This window comes from Strix uralensis, chromosome 15 (assembly GCF_047716275.1).
Source record: "Strix uralensis isolate ZFMK-TIS-50842 chromosome 15, bStrUra1, whole genome shotgun sequence".
NCBI classification, from domain to species: domain Eukaryota; kingdom Metazoa; phylum Chordata; class Aves; order Strigiformes; family Strigidae; genus Strix; species Strix uralensis.
In genome coordinates, this window is record NC_133986.1 from 8,373,206 (window position 1) to 8,390,379 (window position 17,174).

Sequence of the window (17,174 nt, forward strand, 5' to 3'; positions counted from 1 at the left end):
TTTTTAATTACTTTTAAAGCATTTAGCTCATTTATTACTAAAATCTCATTTTTTTCTTTATTCTCTATGTATGATTTGTACAAGCATTAAACAAATGTGTTTCACGAGCTAATTTTCCCTTCTGTTTTCCTTCCCTCAGAAAAATCACTTCCATGTTATTGCTAAAGCAAATTAAATCCTGGGTGTCTGTTTTATTTATTAACTGCATGATAATAGCATGAGGCATAATACATTTGTCAAAGCCCTTCTCTACTGAAGTAGAATTTCTGCTGTCAGCCTCTTTATGTTTATATTCAACATTCTAGTTGTCTTTGTTTCTTGGAACACACATAAGCACACACTTATACATTCTCCCAAAATACGTATAAATTCTATTTGTGAAGTCTTCCACACCCCTCCAACAACGAATCATAAATACAGCTAACATACTTAGTCATTCTCCCCAAGTTTTATATGAATTATTTCAGAGATTTAAGAATTTTCCAAAAAATGTCACAATAATAACTGTTTTATCTTTTTACACCATAATTATGATTTGGAGCATTGCTTTTCTTATTTCACCCAAGCATACCACAACTCATGAATAAAATATGACAACTTTGATAGCATCCATTGCTGTGGGTTCATCCGTAACAGCAAACGTGCTTGGGGTACTAAGAGCTCCCTTTTGCTCCATAAGCCTTTGTTTCTGAAAATAAGCTTTTATTTAAATAGAACTGCCACATGTGCCCCCCTTTTTTCCATTTCTTGCCATTAGCAATAACACCAGCAATAATGTTTACTTTTTTTTTTTAATGACTACATTTTGAAACAATTAGGATGGCATAAAGCTAGAAAGGCAGAATATCCCATCTGAAGGCTGGTACTCGCAAGACATCAAAAAACATTAAAAGCACTGCCAGCATCAGAGAACAAAAGGCTAACACAGAGGACCATGACTTTTAAATGTGTGGGCAATACTATCATAAAAAAGAAACTTGATTTTGTTCTGGCTTCATAATTAATTACAATGAAGTAAACCTAAACAACTTCCACTATTTCCCTAACAACATTACTGTAACTAATACTGCACAGAGTCCTCCTACCACAACTTGTCCGTAGATTCCCTTAAAAGGAAGACTTGAGATAAAAGTGCAGTACATGAGATCTCCAAATTATTGGCATTTACCAAATTATTCTACAAACATCCTGTTTTAAGGCTGTGCTGCTTTGTTTTCCAAACAGCATGATGAACATCCATAGAGAGCTCCACAAACCAAGAAAAATCATGACACACATGCAAACCCCACTCTCCTCCCACACATCTTGGCTTTGTTGTTTTCCCCAGTCCCCAAGAATAGGCTTTAAAATTTCAAGACTGTTATGCACAATGAGCCAAAGTGGAGAGACAGAAGCAGAGGCAGGTCTGAATACCGTATGTAGATAGTCCTTCATCATAGAAGCAGAGAGCATTCAACCTCCAAGATCCAGTTTTACTCATGTTGTGCTCTTGGAGCATCTTTGCTTCCTTACAGTTTACAAAAGATTAAAAAAATGAAAAATTAAAAAAAAATGAAAAAAGAAAATAAGGGGGGACACAACACAAAACTAAGCTTTACGACACAAACTTGTCCACTGTAGGAGGTGTCTATTCCCACTGACGCCAAAACAGAGAACTCGCAGCTTGAGGGAGGAGTCATCATGTGTGAAGGGGAGGACAGACTCAGTAAAATAATCCGTGCAGCTGCAGTGATCCTATGCTTTTTTTTTTTTTTTTGTACTTATAGCACAGAGAACCAATGAAACTCAGCAGTAACTGTGTAAGAAACGTTATCACAGAATGACAGAGGATGAGGGACAGAAAGACTGTAATGAGAGATTTTTTGGAAACCAAAACATCAGTGCTCAGCTACAATGTTTATTGCTCCGAAACAGTGATTCACAGATCCCTGTTGTCAGAATTAGAGAACCAACTTTGCTTTTTTTATCAGGTATGCAGCCTGCATAACTAAGGATTTAGCTTAATGTTTTAGTGGACATCAGGTGCCAAAAACAATTTCTTTGTCCTTTCTATTAAAAAAAGAAAATCTAATGTTCTGCATTTTGTATCACTGAATAGGCCGCAAAAGGCAAGGCAATCACATGATATAATGCCATAAACCAGCACAGTATGACATGATTACTTCACACCATTTATGTGGCAAAAATGAAAAATAAGAGAAAAAATGTCCCCCTCGTGTCATTTATACACCCACACTGCAGGTGGCAAGATTAATCTAGAATTTGGCATAGAAGAAGTAGGTTGAGGCCTCAAGTAGTGTCTAATTTTTATTCTTGATAGGTAGTTCAAGACAGCAGGGTTTTTCACCACAGGAAATGGTCCATGCCTGGCTCTTGCATTAGGTCTGATTATATCTGCCTTTGTGCACTTTCTAAAGGTACAAAATCTTACAAAAAAAAAAAAATTCATTGTATGTGTTTAAATTCACGTGATAATAATTGCAAATAACACCGCTTCCTTTTAGGCAAAAAACGTAGCTCTGTTTAGAAAAAATTTAATCAAGTAGGACGAGTGTAAATATTCTTATCAAATGGATATTAACACATTTCTACTAAAATTGATTTAAAGATTACGAGATCCCTCTTGGGGTCAAAATCAACCATAATGGGCTACTTTGTTTCATTGCCTGCAGTGAGAACCCAATTCTTCAGCATTGGTTTTCCCTCCTCCTGCATTTCAAGCAGTTTTAACTCAGCAGTGCCAGGTAATGCTCCTATTCTGCTCTCCTTTACCCCAGAATCTGCCCAGTGACCCAGACCTGCAGGATCAGGTGCAGGGACCTGTCCCGAGCTGGGGCAGGATTCTCCACCCAGGGATAGTCGGCGTTGGGTGGGGACTCGCCTCAGGGCAGCACAACTCGGGTACCAAATCTGCTTCACCTCAGCTTCCCAGGGCTCTAGCACACGGGCCTGTTTGGCAAGAACAACATTCTTACTCCAGCTTAACACTCATTTACTAAACAAGCAGTTAATAAAACCTGATTACGTGCACTATGATATGACTTCAGAGTATCAGTTTACCAAAATCCATTGCAGAAAAAAGACAATTTTTGTTGTATTTCTGCTCTGATGAAGATACAAGAAACCCAAACTGTTATTCTTACTTTTATCTCTAAATTGACTTACTTTCACTGTAAGGACTTGGATGCTCATGCAGTGTGGAAGCACGCAACGCTAGCACTATCAGAAACTAATTTCTGCATCCCTCTCTCTGCCCACTAAAGAGCAGAGACCTTTTGTTTCCTTTCTGGTTATCTTCTTTACAGGACCTTGTCAACAGGTTGCCAGAAGCATTTGAGGTTTCTAGCATACTACAGAAATACTGAAGTGTTTATCCCACTTCCCCTCTGTCCTTACCACCATGGCAATGAAGACAGACAAGTAGCACAATTATTGTCTCCCAGAAAAGCAAAAATAACTGCCAAGGACAGAGGCAATGTGTGCTCAGAATTCTTTCCTAATCATTACAGACATGATGGGAAACCCAAAAAATGTCAAGTAACAGAAGGCAGCATGACAACATTCAGGATGGGAAAAAAAAAAAAAGGAAAAGTAGAAATTGGTCACTGTCATTTAATGTGACTAGGTTTCTATTTTAGTCCACACTTACTTGGGGCAGATAAGGGTGTTTGAAACAAGAGGATATGAAACAAGAAACTCTGTGAGAATTTTCATGTTATACCTTCATATAAATATGCTGGATAAATTTTACTCCTAGACAAGGTTCTAATGTAATTCAAACATCAAACGAGTGGAAACAGCCAGCACTGGATAGGTATATACGAGTATTTTAAAAACTACTTTTGGGAACTGACAAAGTTAACAATAGTTTATGTATCTTCAAAGCCTCAAAGCATTGTTCAATAATTATGTTCCAAGTGATCTTTAATTTCCTCCATTGAAGATGATTCATCTCACTCATCCCCTTCTAGGTCATCGTATTCCAACTCCAGATCATTCCTCTGTTCTGAAAATGGTCAGTTTTGCAAAGGAAGAAACCACTTAGACTAATTATTTCATTGCAAAAAAAAAAAAAAAAAATTATTACATTGTGTATACAAAACACATTAAAACATCAGCTATATTAAAAAAACTAATATAAATGAGAAGTTAAACAGATGTTAGGGTTGAAGTCTCACAGGCAAACCTTGCTCAACCCTCCAGGGATGTACATTTCAACACCATTCTTAATTACAGGATCACACACCAGCTTTCCAGAGGGCCCCTGCCTCAGTCAGCGCACAAAGTAAGGAACAAAGAGCAAAAATATTTATTTAACTAACAAGAATCTGAAGTTTTGCTTTATTTTTGTTGTTCAAGGCTCACCTTGAAGAGCAAATCTACCGTATTCAAATCCTTCTCTGAAGACAGAACAGACCATGACCAAGTTAATTATTCCAGAACAGTATCCGAGACCTCTACAAATATTAATGAATTCTTTTCACACCACTGTTGTTACAGGAAAGGGCATCACTACCTCCACTTTACAGGTGAACAACCAAAGCACAGCAAAATTAAAGTTCTAAATCACTAATAAAAAAAACACATTAACCAAGTTGTATCCTCTAAAAACATTTGTTAAAAATTAGCACACATCACAGCTACTTTACAGCACTACCTAATCTGAACTTTCAGTGCTTTTCCCTATACGCTGCCTCTACCACAAGCAAACCTTCACCCAGTCCTACCCACTTAGTCCAAGACTGCAGCCCTCAGGTTTCCCATCCAGGCCCTAGCCCCTTGCCTCTCTCTCCAGGCTGCCTCTCCCAGCCGCCGTCCACGGCTCCCCTTACCGTGCTCTTCATCCCTGCACCTCACTCCCTTCCCTTCCAGTCAGAGCCCTTGCATCGTCCTCGCCACAGCTTCTCTGCTCAGCCATCACCCGCTCCCTTCATGGCCTCCAGCCCCTCACAGCAGCCATTTCTCTTCTCTCCCCTCCACCTCCCCGTCCGAGGCCAGGTTTCACTGCCCTGCCCATCACAGTTCATCTCATCTGACTGCTGCTCACCACCCACCACCAGCCTGTGTCGCTCCCTGGCTCTCAGGGGAGCATGTTCAACCCAACTATAGCATTGTCACTTTACACACTCAGTCTTTGCCCCTAAATTTCCAGCTTTATTTCCCTCTCCTTTCCAGCTTCCACAGAGGTCTGGGAAGGAAAAGGGGAAAGCAGGAGAAGCACCCAAGGTCCCAAAAAGAGATCAAGACCTTGCTCTCCATCCTGTTGATGTTCACAAGCCCAGAAACCATCCCCACCAGAGAAGTCACACTTTCCACCATCCTCTTGGGTGCAGCCAGCCCAGCTGTTAATATCTTATTTAAACTCTTATTTTAGCAGTGCTTTAAAAAGCAGCTTTGACAAAGGGCTTAAAGCGCTGAGGGAACTCTCTGACAACTCTCTAGGATGGCGGGCAGCTCCCACAGATCCTAAGGGCCAGGCTGGAGCTCGTAAAAGCAGGTGGACATCCCAAGGGATGAGTGCGGAGGGTGGGTAAGGATCCCACTCCCCTGAGGGATGGGCCGGGGCCTATTTCTCACCACCCCACAACTGTCCATCATGGGGGAAGACACATGCTGGCCTGGTCCCCACCATCTCCACACAGCCACAGGTCACGAGCCACCGCCATGGGCAAGCAGAAGTGCCTGTTGCTGCCTTCAGAGCCAGCAAACCGTGAAAGTGATCGGCTTCAAGTAAACTGTCATTTCTGCTGTCCCCCCATCAGAGGAAGATCTCAGAAGGGAGATCTCAGTGGAAGGAGAAAGACAATGGTCAAACTTGAGCACCAAGGAAACAGCAACACCTGAAATGTTACCTCATGATCAGGGCAAGAGGCTGAGCCACACCTCAGGTGTAGGTGCTATTTTTGCTTACATATACAAAGGCTTTTTATTTGACAACAGCTGCCCTTCCCTCCTGAGGTCCCAGGAACCCAGGAGAGGCGCCCCACAGGCAACACAGGGTAAAACCCCAAATTCACCCAACCCCTGTGGAAACCAGCACAGACCTGCATGAGAGGGCATGTAGCGGGGAAAAAAATAAACCTCACTCTTCCCTTTAAAAAAAAAAGTTCACAAGTTGAAGGAGCTTGCAGAGTTTCCACGAAGATATACCCATATGGTGGGGAAAGATGCAAGGCACCTCTGTGAGGTGAGGTGGGGGCTGTCCCGTACCAGACACTGCAGTTCCAACCACCCCCCCTCAGAGCACAGCCCCATCCTGGCTGGGGGTGCCTCAGGGAAAAAGTATTTTGAAATGGAAAAAAAAAAATCTCATCAGGCTGGAGGGAAGCAGTGAATACTACACAGGCACCTGGCTTCGAGCCCATGCAGAGAGTGGGAAATACCCGGGGAAAAAAAAAACAAAATGTTCCTTTCCTCTCCAACAGCGCAAGGGTCATCATCTGCTCTGCTGAACGTGCCTAAGCTCGTGGAGGAGCAGGACAGTTGCAGTTCAGGGAGGTGTGCCCAGCAGCTCTGCACCACTTCTGTCTCCAAACCAGCAAGACAGGATATTCAGATGCCAGTGGGCATGGAAAACATACTAGAGCTACTCTCTTTTATGACAGCTGAAGGCAACACAAAGATTTCGAGCCACCCGTGCTGTGCCTTCCTAATTTTTCTGCTACCGTTAAGATTTCTGCTCTGTAAAAATGATACTGTTTATACTTAGTATTTGCTATGACCATACCAGGAGAGATCACACAGAAAGCAATGACTCTCATTGCATTATCTCATGTAAAGAGGGACCGACGCCCTGAACTCCAAAATTAAAGTTTATCTCTCCTACTCACTGCAGACCTCCCTGCCGTCCACCCAGGAAGAGTAATTGCAAGTCTCCTCCTCGAGCTGTTATCTGCTTCCTCTCATTCAGTCCCTGATTCTTTTCTGAGCTCTGCAGCTCGCACACCTTGCACATTATGCTGCCATAACCGAGCTTTAACACTTGAAGTGGATTAAAACCTTAGCCACAGCACACAGGTCACAGACTCAGGTGAGAAGACGTTCAAACACGGATGAATGAAGGCAGCAGCCTACTCACCCAGCGTTTGAATTTACTGAGAGTGCCTCAGTACCGAGCTGCAGCCCCACACACATAGCCAGGCATAACAAGTGTATCCTGAAGACTGTCCTAGCAGAAGCAGAGCTAACGTTCCTGAAAGAAAGGGTATGTGTCCACTCCTGACAATCAGATCAACTTACGCGGTTTTCCTTATCCACCAATCTCAAAGCATAGCAAAGCTGGATAGCAATGAAACACCTTCAGCACCACAAAAGCTGACTTTTAGGACTGGGGCTCCTAGAGCAGGATCTGGAAACATGTCTACTCTCTAAGCAAGGAATTAGCAGGTCAAGGAGAAAAGCATCTAAAAAAAAAAAAAAAACCAACCAAAAAACTAAGGATCCATAACACACTGAGAGGAAACACCTATAGAGAGGATTGTGCTGCATTTGGAAGCTCAAGCAAGTCTGCCAGGAGGCACCTCTACCCGCCTTGGGACTGAAGTTTTGCTCTCTCTTTTGGCCTGAAGCAGGACAGCCCTTTTGTTTCAGGAACTCAACGAGATTCACTCTTTTCTCACAAAAACACTGCCTTTCTCTGTGCTTTAAGATACTTGCTATTCTTCCACCTTTCCTGTTGGACTGTACAGAAAAGAATTCGGCAGTCACCAGTACAGGGTGGGAAGAAGAACTCTGTGCTTCAGGAGCTGTGGGCCAAGGGTTTCTCATATAAATCCAGTGGTTGTTTAACACAAGTAAAGAACAGTCAAGGAAGAAAGGACTACTTCTAACAGTACTTGGTGGTTTCTTTTACTGAGTGCTATACATAGTATACATAGTAAAAAGGCCATTCCTAATTTAAAGACTAAGTTGAAAAATACTCCCAGATTGCTAGGAAAGGAAATAGCAAAGCCTTAATAAACTTCTTGGGGGAACTGCTTTATAAGTAAAGGCTTTAAGCCTCTGTTAGCTCAGAAGAGATGTTGAGAGAAGAAGAATTAAAAACAAATGGGCATAGCTGACAGGTTGTAAAAGAAATAAAATTTTACTTCCCCAACGAGAACTGAGCACAGAAGTCAGACTGGTTAAGGTAATCACATAATGTAACAGCTAGGCTAAAAATTGGGCTCAGTCTACCTAGAAACAGGATGACGAGTTAAGCACCTCCTTTTGCCTTATTTATGAGAGCTTTTCTTTGCCACTGAACTGAAGATCCTGCTGAGGTTTCCACCTACAGGGTCAAAACAAGCCCTGCTTCCCTGTGATCTGAAACATAGAACAGGACTGAGCTCCACTAAGCGAGCTGTGACTCAGTGTTTCTTAATGTCCTAAAATTTATACTATAATCCTGTTCTGGAAATTTCATTTTGTCATGTTCGTAAGATACTATTAACAGTTATCTTTCACTCCATGTTTTTAAGATGTTATTGTAATGCATTAGGTGAATGATTAATATTTTCAGTACCTGTCTTTGAGGTAGATTTCCCACTCACCCCCAGGACTGTTTCCTTGAATTCTTTGGACTCCTAGTTGGAGGTGAGGTCAGACACCAGAATCTTGGGTGCTTCATTGCTCAAGAGCATTCTAGTCAAGAATCTCCACTCACCCTCCTTTGTCCCTTTGTGCTAGAACAACCCATATGGACACAGAGACTTTTTCCACCTGCTCTTGTTTGTATGAATAAATAAAAGATAAATAATTAAGACACCATAATGTTAGGGATCTTAAGAGTCAGACTGTTTGCAGAATTGCAATTACAAGTGAGATATCTTCATTTCATCTAACTCACACTATCAGCACTTCTACTGCTTTTTGGATTCCTTCTTCCCCATTTCACAGAGAACAGAACAGAAACACACAAATAATGGAACTGATCAATCAAAAATCCAGCTGAAATACTCTAATAATTGAAGTCCATACCCAATAGGACCACTCAGACCACTACACTTAATTATAGGTTTCTATGCTTTTCTGAATTAGGAACAGATTTGCTTGCCCAAAGGCAACCCACATCTATCAATTGCCACTTCGGTTCTATGCTGTCACACAATTTGCAATGGAGCTGAATTTGTTTCTTTGCCTGTAAAGCTACTTCACACAGAAATCTGAGTTTCAGCTGTTACTAGCAATATTATAAAATCAGAATACTCCACTGGCTTAACTGAGGTTGTCTTGGACTGAAATCACCAGCTCTCCAGGGAAAAGAATCTTTCTACATCTTCTCTAGGATAAATCAAACCATGACAACACTCCCCAGAAACTTTGTAACAAACAGTATGTCACTTATTGTAAGAGAGCTAACATCACTGATCAAAAATCTAATTAAAAATAATCGTTTCTCCTTCTTTTGTGCACATATTCCCATCACCCTCCTTCTTCATTTCTTCTTCTTGCCTCTAAATGCAACTGAAATCTTGCTTAGGAGAACAATCCATATTTTCACTACAGCTGTACACATAACTGTCTGGGTTGGGGAAAAATTACCATTTCTCTACCTCAAAGATGTAGACTTCCAGGGACACACAAAGGAACACTCTCAGTTTGAACAGCTCTAGTAAAGCCATTTTAGGAAATACATCTTACAAGACAGAAAATGATCCACGGGGAACCTTTGTGTAAGCTCAGAGCCGTGTTACATTGCTATAAGGACACTGCCAAAGGCAGCAAGCAGAACTGTCCCTGTGAAAACCACACGCCAAAGAACATACTCACAAACTCTTCTCATTTCCTAAACTAGGAAATCCTCAGTGGTGAAAGCCTACGAGTGAAGAGGTCTTCTGATGTGGCTCCGTGTTCAGCATCAGCCTGGCAGGAGAAGCAGGTCCTGCCTTGCCCAGAGCCCCAGAGGCAACGCAGGAGCAGCGTGGCACAGCGAGGCACAGCACGCGTTAACTGCTTACAGACGGTAACAACTAATCAAAGCAAAGCTTTGCTGAAAGGGCCACATCTTGGAGACTGGAATAGCTGGTCCAAGAAGTTACAATAATTTTGAAACTAAGCACTAACTTTCAGTCTTCTGTCTCCTCTGGGAGTGTCATGCTGGCTGGTTTTTTTGTGAATCTCTGTAAGTATTACAGAAAAAGTACAGGGAAAAAGTATTACTTCTAACTTAGACATAGCAGTTGCCTATACATTGCCCTATATCAGGTTTACTGTATGGCAAGATAAAAATCAAAATTAAGTATTTCCTGGTTCCAGCCAAGGACCTGGCACACAGCCAACCTGTAGTTGTAAAGCAAGTCACCTCTGTTAGTAAAAGGGAATTCATACAGCTGCTGACATACTGCTGACATTTAACAAATAACAGATACGAACAAGAAGGGAAGCAGCCAACGGGGCAGCCTCAGACTTCCACCCCATCTGACAGCAGCAGCAACAGACCCCTTGCAGACCTCTCTCGGAGTGGAGTAATAGACCAAAGGTCTTCAGTCTTCTTCTCCCAGCCCGAGGGCTGATGAGCTTAACTGAAGAGAATCATTTTCCCGAGCCATCTTCCAAGAAGTTTTTTACTAGAGGCGATATCCAAGCACAGGGCTATTCCTGCGTGCATTAGCAAAAAGAATTTCTGTTGTGGGAATTAAAAAAAGCTTTGTTTATCTGACTACAGACTCTGAATTGTTTATTCACTTTGTACAGCAAACTTTTGTTCATTGCTTCCCATGAACATCTGTCTTCCAATTTATTTGCTCGTGTGAATTTTACAAGCTCTACATTTTTACACTAGTCTTCTCTAAGTTTGTAAACTACAGCTGGGGTCCTCCAAGGCAAAAGGAACTGAATATCCACATCATCGTCGTCGTTAGTCTTTCAAAGCTACTTTCAGTATCAATGGTTTCAATCGGTGTCCTGAAAAATACATCTCGGTCTTGTTCCCTGCAGCTCTGACCACCAGTCTGTGACAACTCACCATGACGGTTCATCAAGTGTGGTTGCGATTAGCTGCATGGAATAGCAATTGGAATCAGTAAAATATTTTAAGTCAGTTAAGCCACCGCAGTCCTTAGAGGAATGGCTGTACTTTAATATTGTTTGTCCATAATACACAAACCTGGAGTCAGGGTATCGGAAGAAAAACAATTGATATCTTTAAAGGAATAAATCAACGTTGTTCTTCTGGATATTATGCTGGAAATCAGTGAAAATTGTGTTACTGGTTGTATCATAAATGATTGGAAATATGACTAAAATTCTGAGAAGGTCTTCAGAAGTCCCTCTGCCCTGGCTCCTAAACTGGCCTTGGCCACGTAACGAATGAACTAAGATCATAGGCCCGCTTCTTTTATTACTTACAATAAAGTCAGTTAGCGTCGCAGATCCAGAACTAAAGCAAAATAAGATCATAATCGTTTGCCTCTAAAAAGCGCTACAGAGGGCAGATATCAAGAAGCGAGTCACTAACGTGCACACTTCAACACAGAGTAAAGCGCAGTAAAGAAAAAACAAACATAGGAAGTGTCCATAATAAAAATGTTTCCAACTGTGCTTTAATGTTTGTTGATCTCAACTGATATAAACGTCTTTCTCACCTAATAAGCATATTGTAGCAACTTAGTGCTTCTATCCAATGGGATGCTGTCTCTTAATCTAGGCCTTACTTAGGTCCAAAGTAAAACTCGTCAATTCCGAATTCAGAATTTTACTCACTGAAAATATCCAAAAAACCCCAACACCGTTTTAAAACAAGCATTATCTTAGAATACTGAATGAAAAAAATCTCAATTCTAAGTGATTTATTCTGTACCTCATACTCAATTTAGACAGTTAAATGCAATACTGTTCAATTTTCTCACTTTAACAGTTTCCGCAAAGTTGATGAAAGACTTGCTACATGTCACTAATCAGTGTCAACACATTAAGTGCTTTCTCATAGTTACATAGCTTCAGCTGTGTCTGTCTCTGCATACGTACAATCACAGAGAGAAAGTACACAAGACTACAAGCGAGTCGATGCCTTGGAACCACTTTGACATATTTAGTTAGAAATAAACATTAGGGAGTGTTGAAAACCTACTCAAAAATACTTTCCTGAAGATCGCTAACCTCAACTACCTGACAGCACACTAGAAAAAAAAAAAAATGCCATATGCATTTCAGGAAAGCAACAAGGACTATTTCCAAAAAATAAAAATAAAGCGACAGTTAAGTAACATCACCATTACAGGGAATCAGTTAGACATCAAAGCTCTTATGAGCTCATGCAGGCAGAAGTGAGATAAGAGAATTGAGGATGTTTGTCTCACCTTGGAATAAAAATGCTTTGCTGGCATTGTGTAGCCCTGACACTTGTGTTACCCCAAGGGTTGTATTCACAAGATCCAGTTCTGTGATGACATCAATTTGTAAGTCAGGATCCATTCCAAATCCTACAGCTGTTGGAGGCACAGAGAGAGAAAGAGAGACAGATCAATTTTTATTTCAAATCAGGTAATGAAAAGAATCGAGAAGAATATGTAGTGCAGACATTTCTAGTACCTTCACACACACACACTGTACACAGTAATTATTTATAAGACAGTAAGTCTGCTGCAGGAAAGAGAAGATACTCTTTTCCAATTCTTTCAATTAAACTATATCCTTTCCACAGATTGTACTACACGCAAGTTAAAACATTTAAAATCGATACATTAATCCATATCTTCATAAGGCTAAAGAGTAATAAATAAATAAAAGCATATCCACCTATGCAAAAAGATGAAAGAGATTTGCAGCACTCATCTATTGGCCACACGATTTCCAGGGAGACGCAAGGACTGAAAATTCCTCTCACATTTCATACCTAGATGCGACTCACAGATCAGGCCCCACCATTCATAGTCTAAACGTAGTCCATTTTCCCAACTGGACAAAATGACGCTGGAGGAGATATGGTAGCAGGGCAAAGGATGCCATCCTGTACTGCAGGAGCCCTGGGTGACTCACCAAACTGTCTGATGCTGCTTCAGAAGCTCACCTCCGTATTTGAGCACAGCCAGTGCCAGTGAAGCCTGCGAAAGCCTACCTACAAAGAGCAGACATTCGTTCACCTAAACCAGCAGTAGCACCTTCTGGTCTGCAGGAGAATCTATTGGAGAAGCACAAATCTAAACCTAAAATTTAGAAATGGCTTATGCTCAGGAAAAGACATGGGGTGCTCCTTGAACTAGTAGGGACCTGATGGGATTGACAGAAGAGACACATGCTCAGGCCGTTTGAAGTTGCTATGTTCGAAACATCAGGGCAATCTAATGATTATAGCACATCAAGTTCATCAAACATATCTCCTTTTCCTAGGGACAGGAAGAGGCCAGCCTGACCACAGTGTCTCTCAACACAGCAGTAAGTGTGGCATGAGATGTGTGCCTGAGACATAGGTCAAATATCTCCTGTGGGATCCAAGCACTTTCCTAATGAAATTTTTCACTAACATCATTAGTAATGGGAACAGGCTCCGAGAATGAAATCCTGACACAGCTGAAGTCAATGGTAAAAGTCCCACTGACTTCTGTTGAGCAAGGACATTACCTGTAAAGCACATGCAGATTGATTTCCACTGAGTGGGCTGCACGTTCAGGTCTAAATTGATTCATTTGTTATTCCAGGACTATGCTTCTGGATCAGTTAAGCAGCAAATATTCTAGTTTGATTCTTTGAAAGGCTCTAAGAAATTACTGAGGTGTACAGAACGAACAAGAAGTTACGTATTCTACTCATAAATCATCTGTACCACAGAGCTCTTTCTCCTTTCCTTTACTCAAGGATTATAACTTGTTGGAATAAAGTGTTGTGCTAATGCAGAGGATTCTACCGCACAAGGGGCAGAGTAGTAAAAAATATTGAAAAGACAGCTTTAGGAGGTCTCTAACAACCTTACTCTACAAGGAAAATTAAGATGTAGAGGCATCTGGCAGAACTGAAGCTCCAGGAGTGCTGACACGTCCAAGTGAGTACATACACAATGCTTTCATAAGGATGTGGGGTTAAGTACCTTTTTGCAGAAAATTAAAATTAGAGAATATGAAACCAGATAAACTCCTCCAAAGGTTAAAACTTCCCCGATAATCAGCAACATCGTCGGGCTTTTAGCACTATCTTTGACTTCAGCCACCCTAGATGCTCAGTCACTGACCGACCACAACTGACACTGTGCACGCTGACGGAGCGAGAACACCCTCCCCTTCTGGAAGAAACACCGGCATCAAAAACACAGCCAGCTAGCTCTGCTGGTCCCGAACCACCTGCACAGAGTCAAAATGCTGCTGAAGAAACATACCCATCCTGCTATAGCCAACATTTGCCAGCAACTGCATTCCTTTAGCGTACTTGTCTGATCAACAGGAGAGAACTTATCAACTTTTTGATTCCCAACCTACAGCAACTCCTCCAGTTCAACAGCTGCAACCTACAAACTCCAGACACAAATGCATATATAAATACAGGGAGCAACCTTTTGGGGGGGTGGGACGGGGACAGACACCAAAACACGACCCACACAACATAAAAGCAAAGATTCTTTTAGAAGAAAAACAGAAGAACTTACTTCTTCTAAGGTTTTCAATTCAGAAGAAAAGCATCAAACTGTAAATTGTGTGAACTTACTTATCAGGAAAGATAGTGTCTGTTGTCCCTGCCATGAACCGAGTATGCTGTTCCTCATTTGAAAGGGGTTAGATCTATTCAGAGCAGCAAAAACCTACTAATATGAAGGGAGGACAAGCAGCGACTAAAACTTGTTCAACAGAAAGGACAAACTATGTCCATTAAGACAAATCTTGACCCCATTAAAGTCAGTGAAAGATTTGCCACAGACATCAACAGGGTGAGAAGAGAAACCACATCTAGCAAGTATAGGCACTCCCATAAATCACAGCAGCTCCACTGCTCTATTAAAGCTGTTTATTCCAGCCTGAATACCCAAGGCTCAACAAGTATAGATCACTGTAGCTCCACAGGCTTCGATTTATGCCAGTGAAGGATCTTGTGTGACAATTTCAGCGTGCCCCCTTCCAGCTTTTAAAATGCTTTCAAAAACAGAGACTATTTCTAATGTCACAGCAACTATTTAACAAGAGCCTACGCTGCTTTAAATACCTAGTCGTTTTCCTGTGCTGGCTCTTCAAACTGCAGCAGGCACTCAAAAGCCTAGTTAATAATTAATAAACAACAAATCAGCAGCTTCAGTATGATAACCAAGTCTCCTTTTCCCCTGTGGTCTCCCACAGTCTATCAGAAAAATACCACAGGCATATCAACCGCACTTGCATCTAGTATTTTATGCTGCTTCTCTTCAGCTGAACAATACGCTGGAAATACCATTTTTTCTTAAGTAAAAATTAACCATCAACCCAACTGCTCTCACTGGAGGACTGTGCGAAGCTTGGGCCTGATCCTGACTGACACTGCTTTCAATTCCTATTTAAAGTAATTGGGCCATTCCCCTTAAATCAGTGGCTTATACAAGCAAAACTCCAAATGATTCGGTCAGGTGGGCGGGAGTAGGAATCATCTCAGGACTTGGTGGATTTGGCCCAATGTGAACGGAAGGCACTACAGTAGCTTAGAGGATTAAGCCATATAATTATGAGTGATGTCACTAGGAAATCCCTAAAAGAAATTAATTCTGCCTTACAGCTCCGACAGCCTGTATTCTCTGCTTGCACCTTTATCACCTACACCCAAGCACCAACACTCATGCCACGCTCCATCTAGCTAATGTGCAGCCATGCAATGTATGCAGCGCATTTATAATTTCCTCGACATGTGTAACGTGCTAGTCGGGGATGGAAAAACTTTAAGTAAAAGCACACTCAACACAACCAAATCGTTTCCACGTAGCCACGTGCAATCATTCAAACGGTAAAGAGGAGGCTCTAGGAGAAGCCTTTTGGTCTTTCCTCTCCCAGCTCCAGCAGCAATTGTTGCACACAAAGAACTTTCCGAGCGGCTTCGCAATTCCAAGTAGCGGAGTTTTGGGTCCTACTGACCGTTTCAAACGCCTGTGTGCGCTACGGGGGGTAACACCGCCACAAAAGGGACAGGCGGCGTTTTCTTCCAACTATTTTTATGTCGCACCTCTCGAGATCTGTAGGTTTCGATGAGGTAATAATTACCATAAGAGTAATTATCGTTTTAAAACACGAATTCCTTTGCACTTCTGAGAATCGTGCCGGGTAATTTCCTTGAGAACAGCTACAAGCATCAGCGACAAACGTCCCCGTCAGGAGCTCCAACGGCGGAGGAGCGGTACCCGGGGCAAGGGGAAAGAGAACAAAGCCTCCACAAGGCACAAGACCCGGCACTCGGGGCGCGCAGCGCTGCGGGGAGCCGGCGGCGGGCACGGCCCCGGCAGGCGCAGCGGAGAGCGCTGCCCGCCCGCCTCCCGCGGCACCCCCGCGCCCCGCGCACCGCCCGGCCGGGCCCCCGCTCCACCCGCGCCCCGCTCCGCTCCCCGGCCCTGCGCGGCGCACCGCGCACGCCGCTTTCCGAAAACTTTCCCTCGCCCTCCCCACGGCCCCCGCGCAGCAGCCGCTCCCCAGCCCCCCACTCCGGGACAAGCCGGGCTGCGCCCCCCTGCAGACCCGCGCCCGCTCCGCTCCGCGCAGCGAGGGACGCCCGGCCCCGCCGCGGCGACAGCCGGCAGAGCCGGGGCCGCTCCCCACAGCGGGCACAGCCCCCCGCAGCGGGCACAGCCCCCGCCGCCTTCCCCCCCCACCCTCACAAGCTCCGGCGCCCCGCAAACTTTCCACCCTCCGGGCGGCGGCCCCGGCTCCCCGGGGAGGCGGCGAGGGCGGACACCGGCCCCGCGGCCGCGGCCCCTCACCTGCCCCGGCGGCGGCCGCACACGCCCAGAGGAGCAGGAGCAGACCCATCACGGCGGCCGCCTCCCTCCCTCCCTCCCGGCAGCTGCTGCGGAGCCGCGCCGAGCCCAGCGCAGCCTCCGACGCGCGGAGCGGCTCCGGCAACCGGCGGCGGCTCCGCCCGCTGCCCAGGCGCGGCCCCGACGCCCCCGCAGCGGGGGCTCCCCGCCCGCCCCCCGCCGTGACGCGCGGCCCCCCCCGGGCCTCGCCAGCGCCGCCGCCCGGCCACGGCCACGGCGCGGAGCGGCCCCCGAGCGCAGGGGGAGCCCCCCCCGCTCCCCGTCACCCCGCTCTCCAGACGGT

General features: G+C 43.9%; 1 protein-coding gene across 2 annotated transcripts in view; it reads right to left on the reverse strand.

The window, feature by feature from the left end:
- NELL1 (neural EGFL like 1) overlaps window positions 1-16,894 on the reverse strand; it is a 297,446-nt gene extending 280,552 nt beyond the window's left edge. For both annotated transcript variants that reach the window (XM_074884815.1, XM_074884814.1), the window contains exons 1-2: window positions 16,835-16,894; window positions 12,279-12,407 (exon numbers count right to left, since the gene is read on the reverse strand). In XM_074884815.1, the coding sequence (XP_074740916.1) occupies window positions 12,279-12,407; window positions 16,835-16,883 (178 nt within the window). In that variant the 5' untranslated portion in view covers window positions 16,884-16,894. The remainder of the gene's footprint in view (window positions 1-12,278; window positions 12,408-16,834) is intronic.
- Window positions 16,895-17,174: the final 280 nt, after the last annotated feature.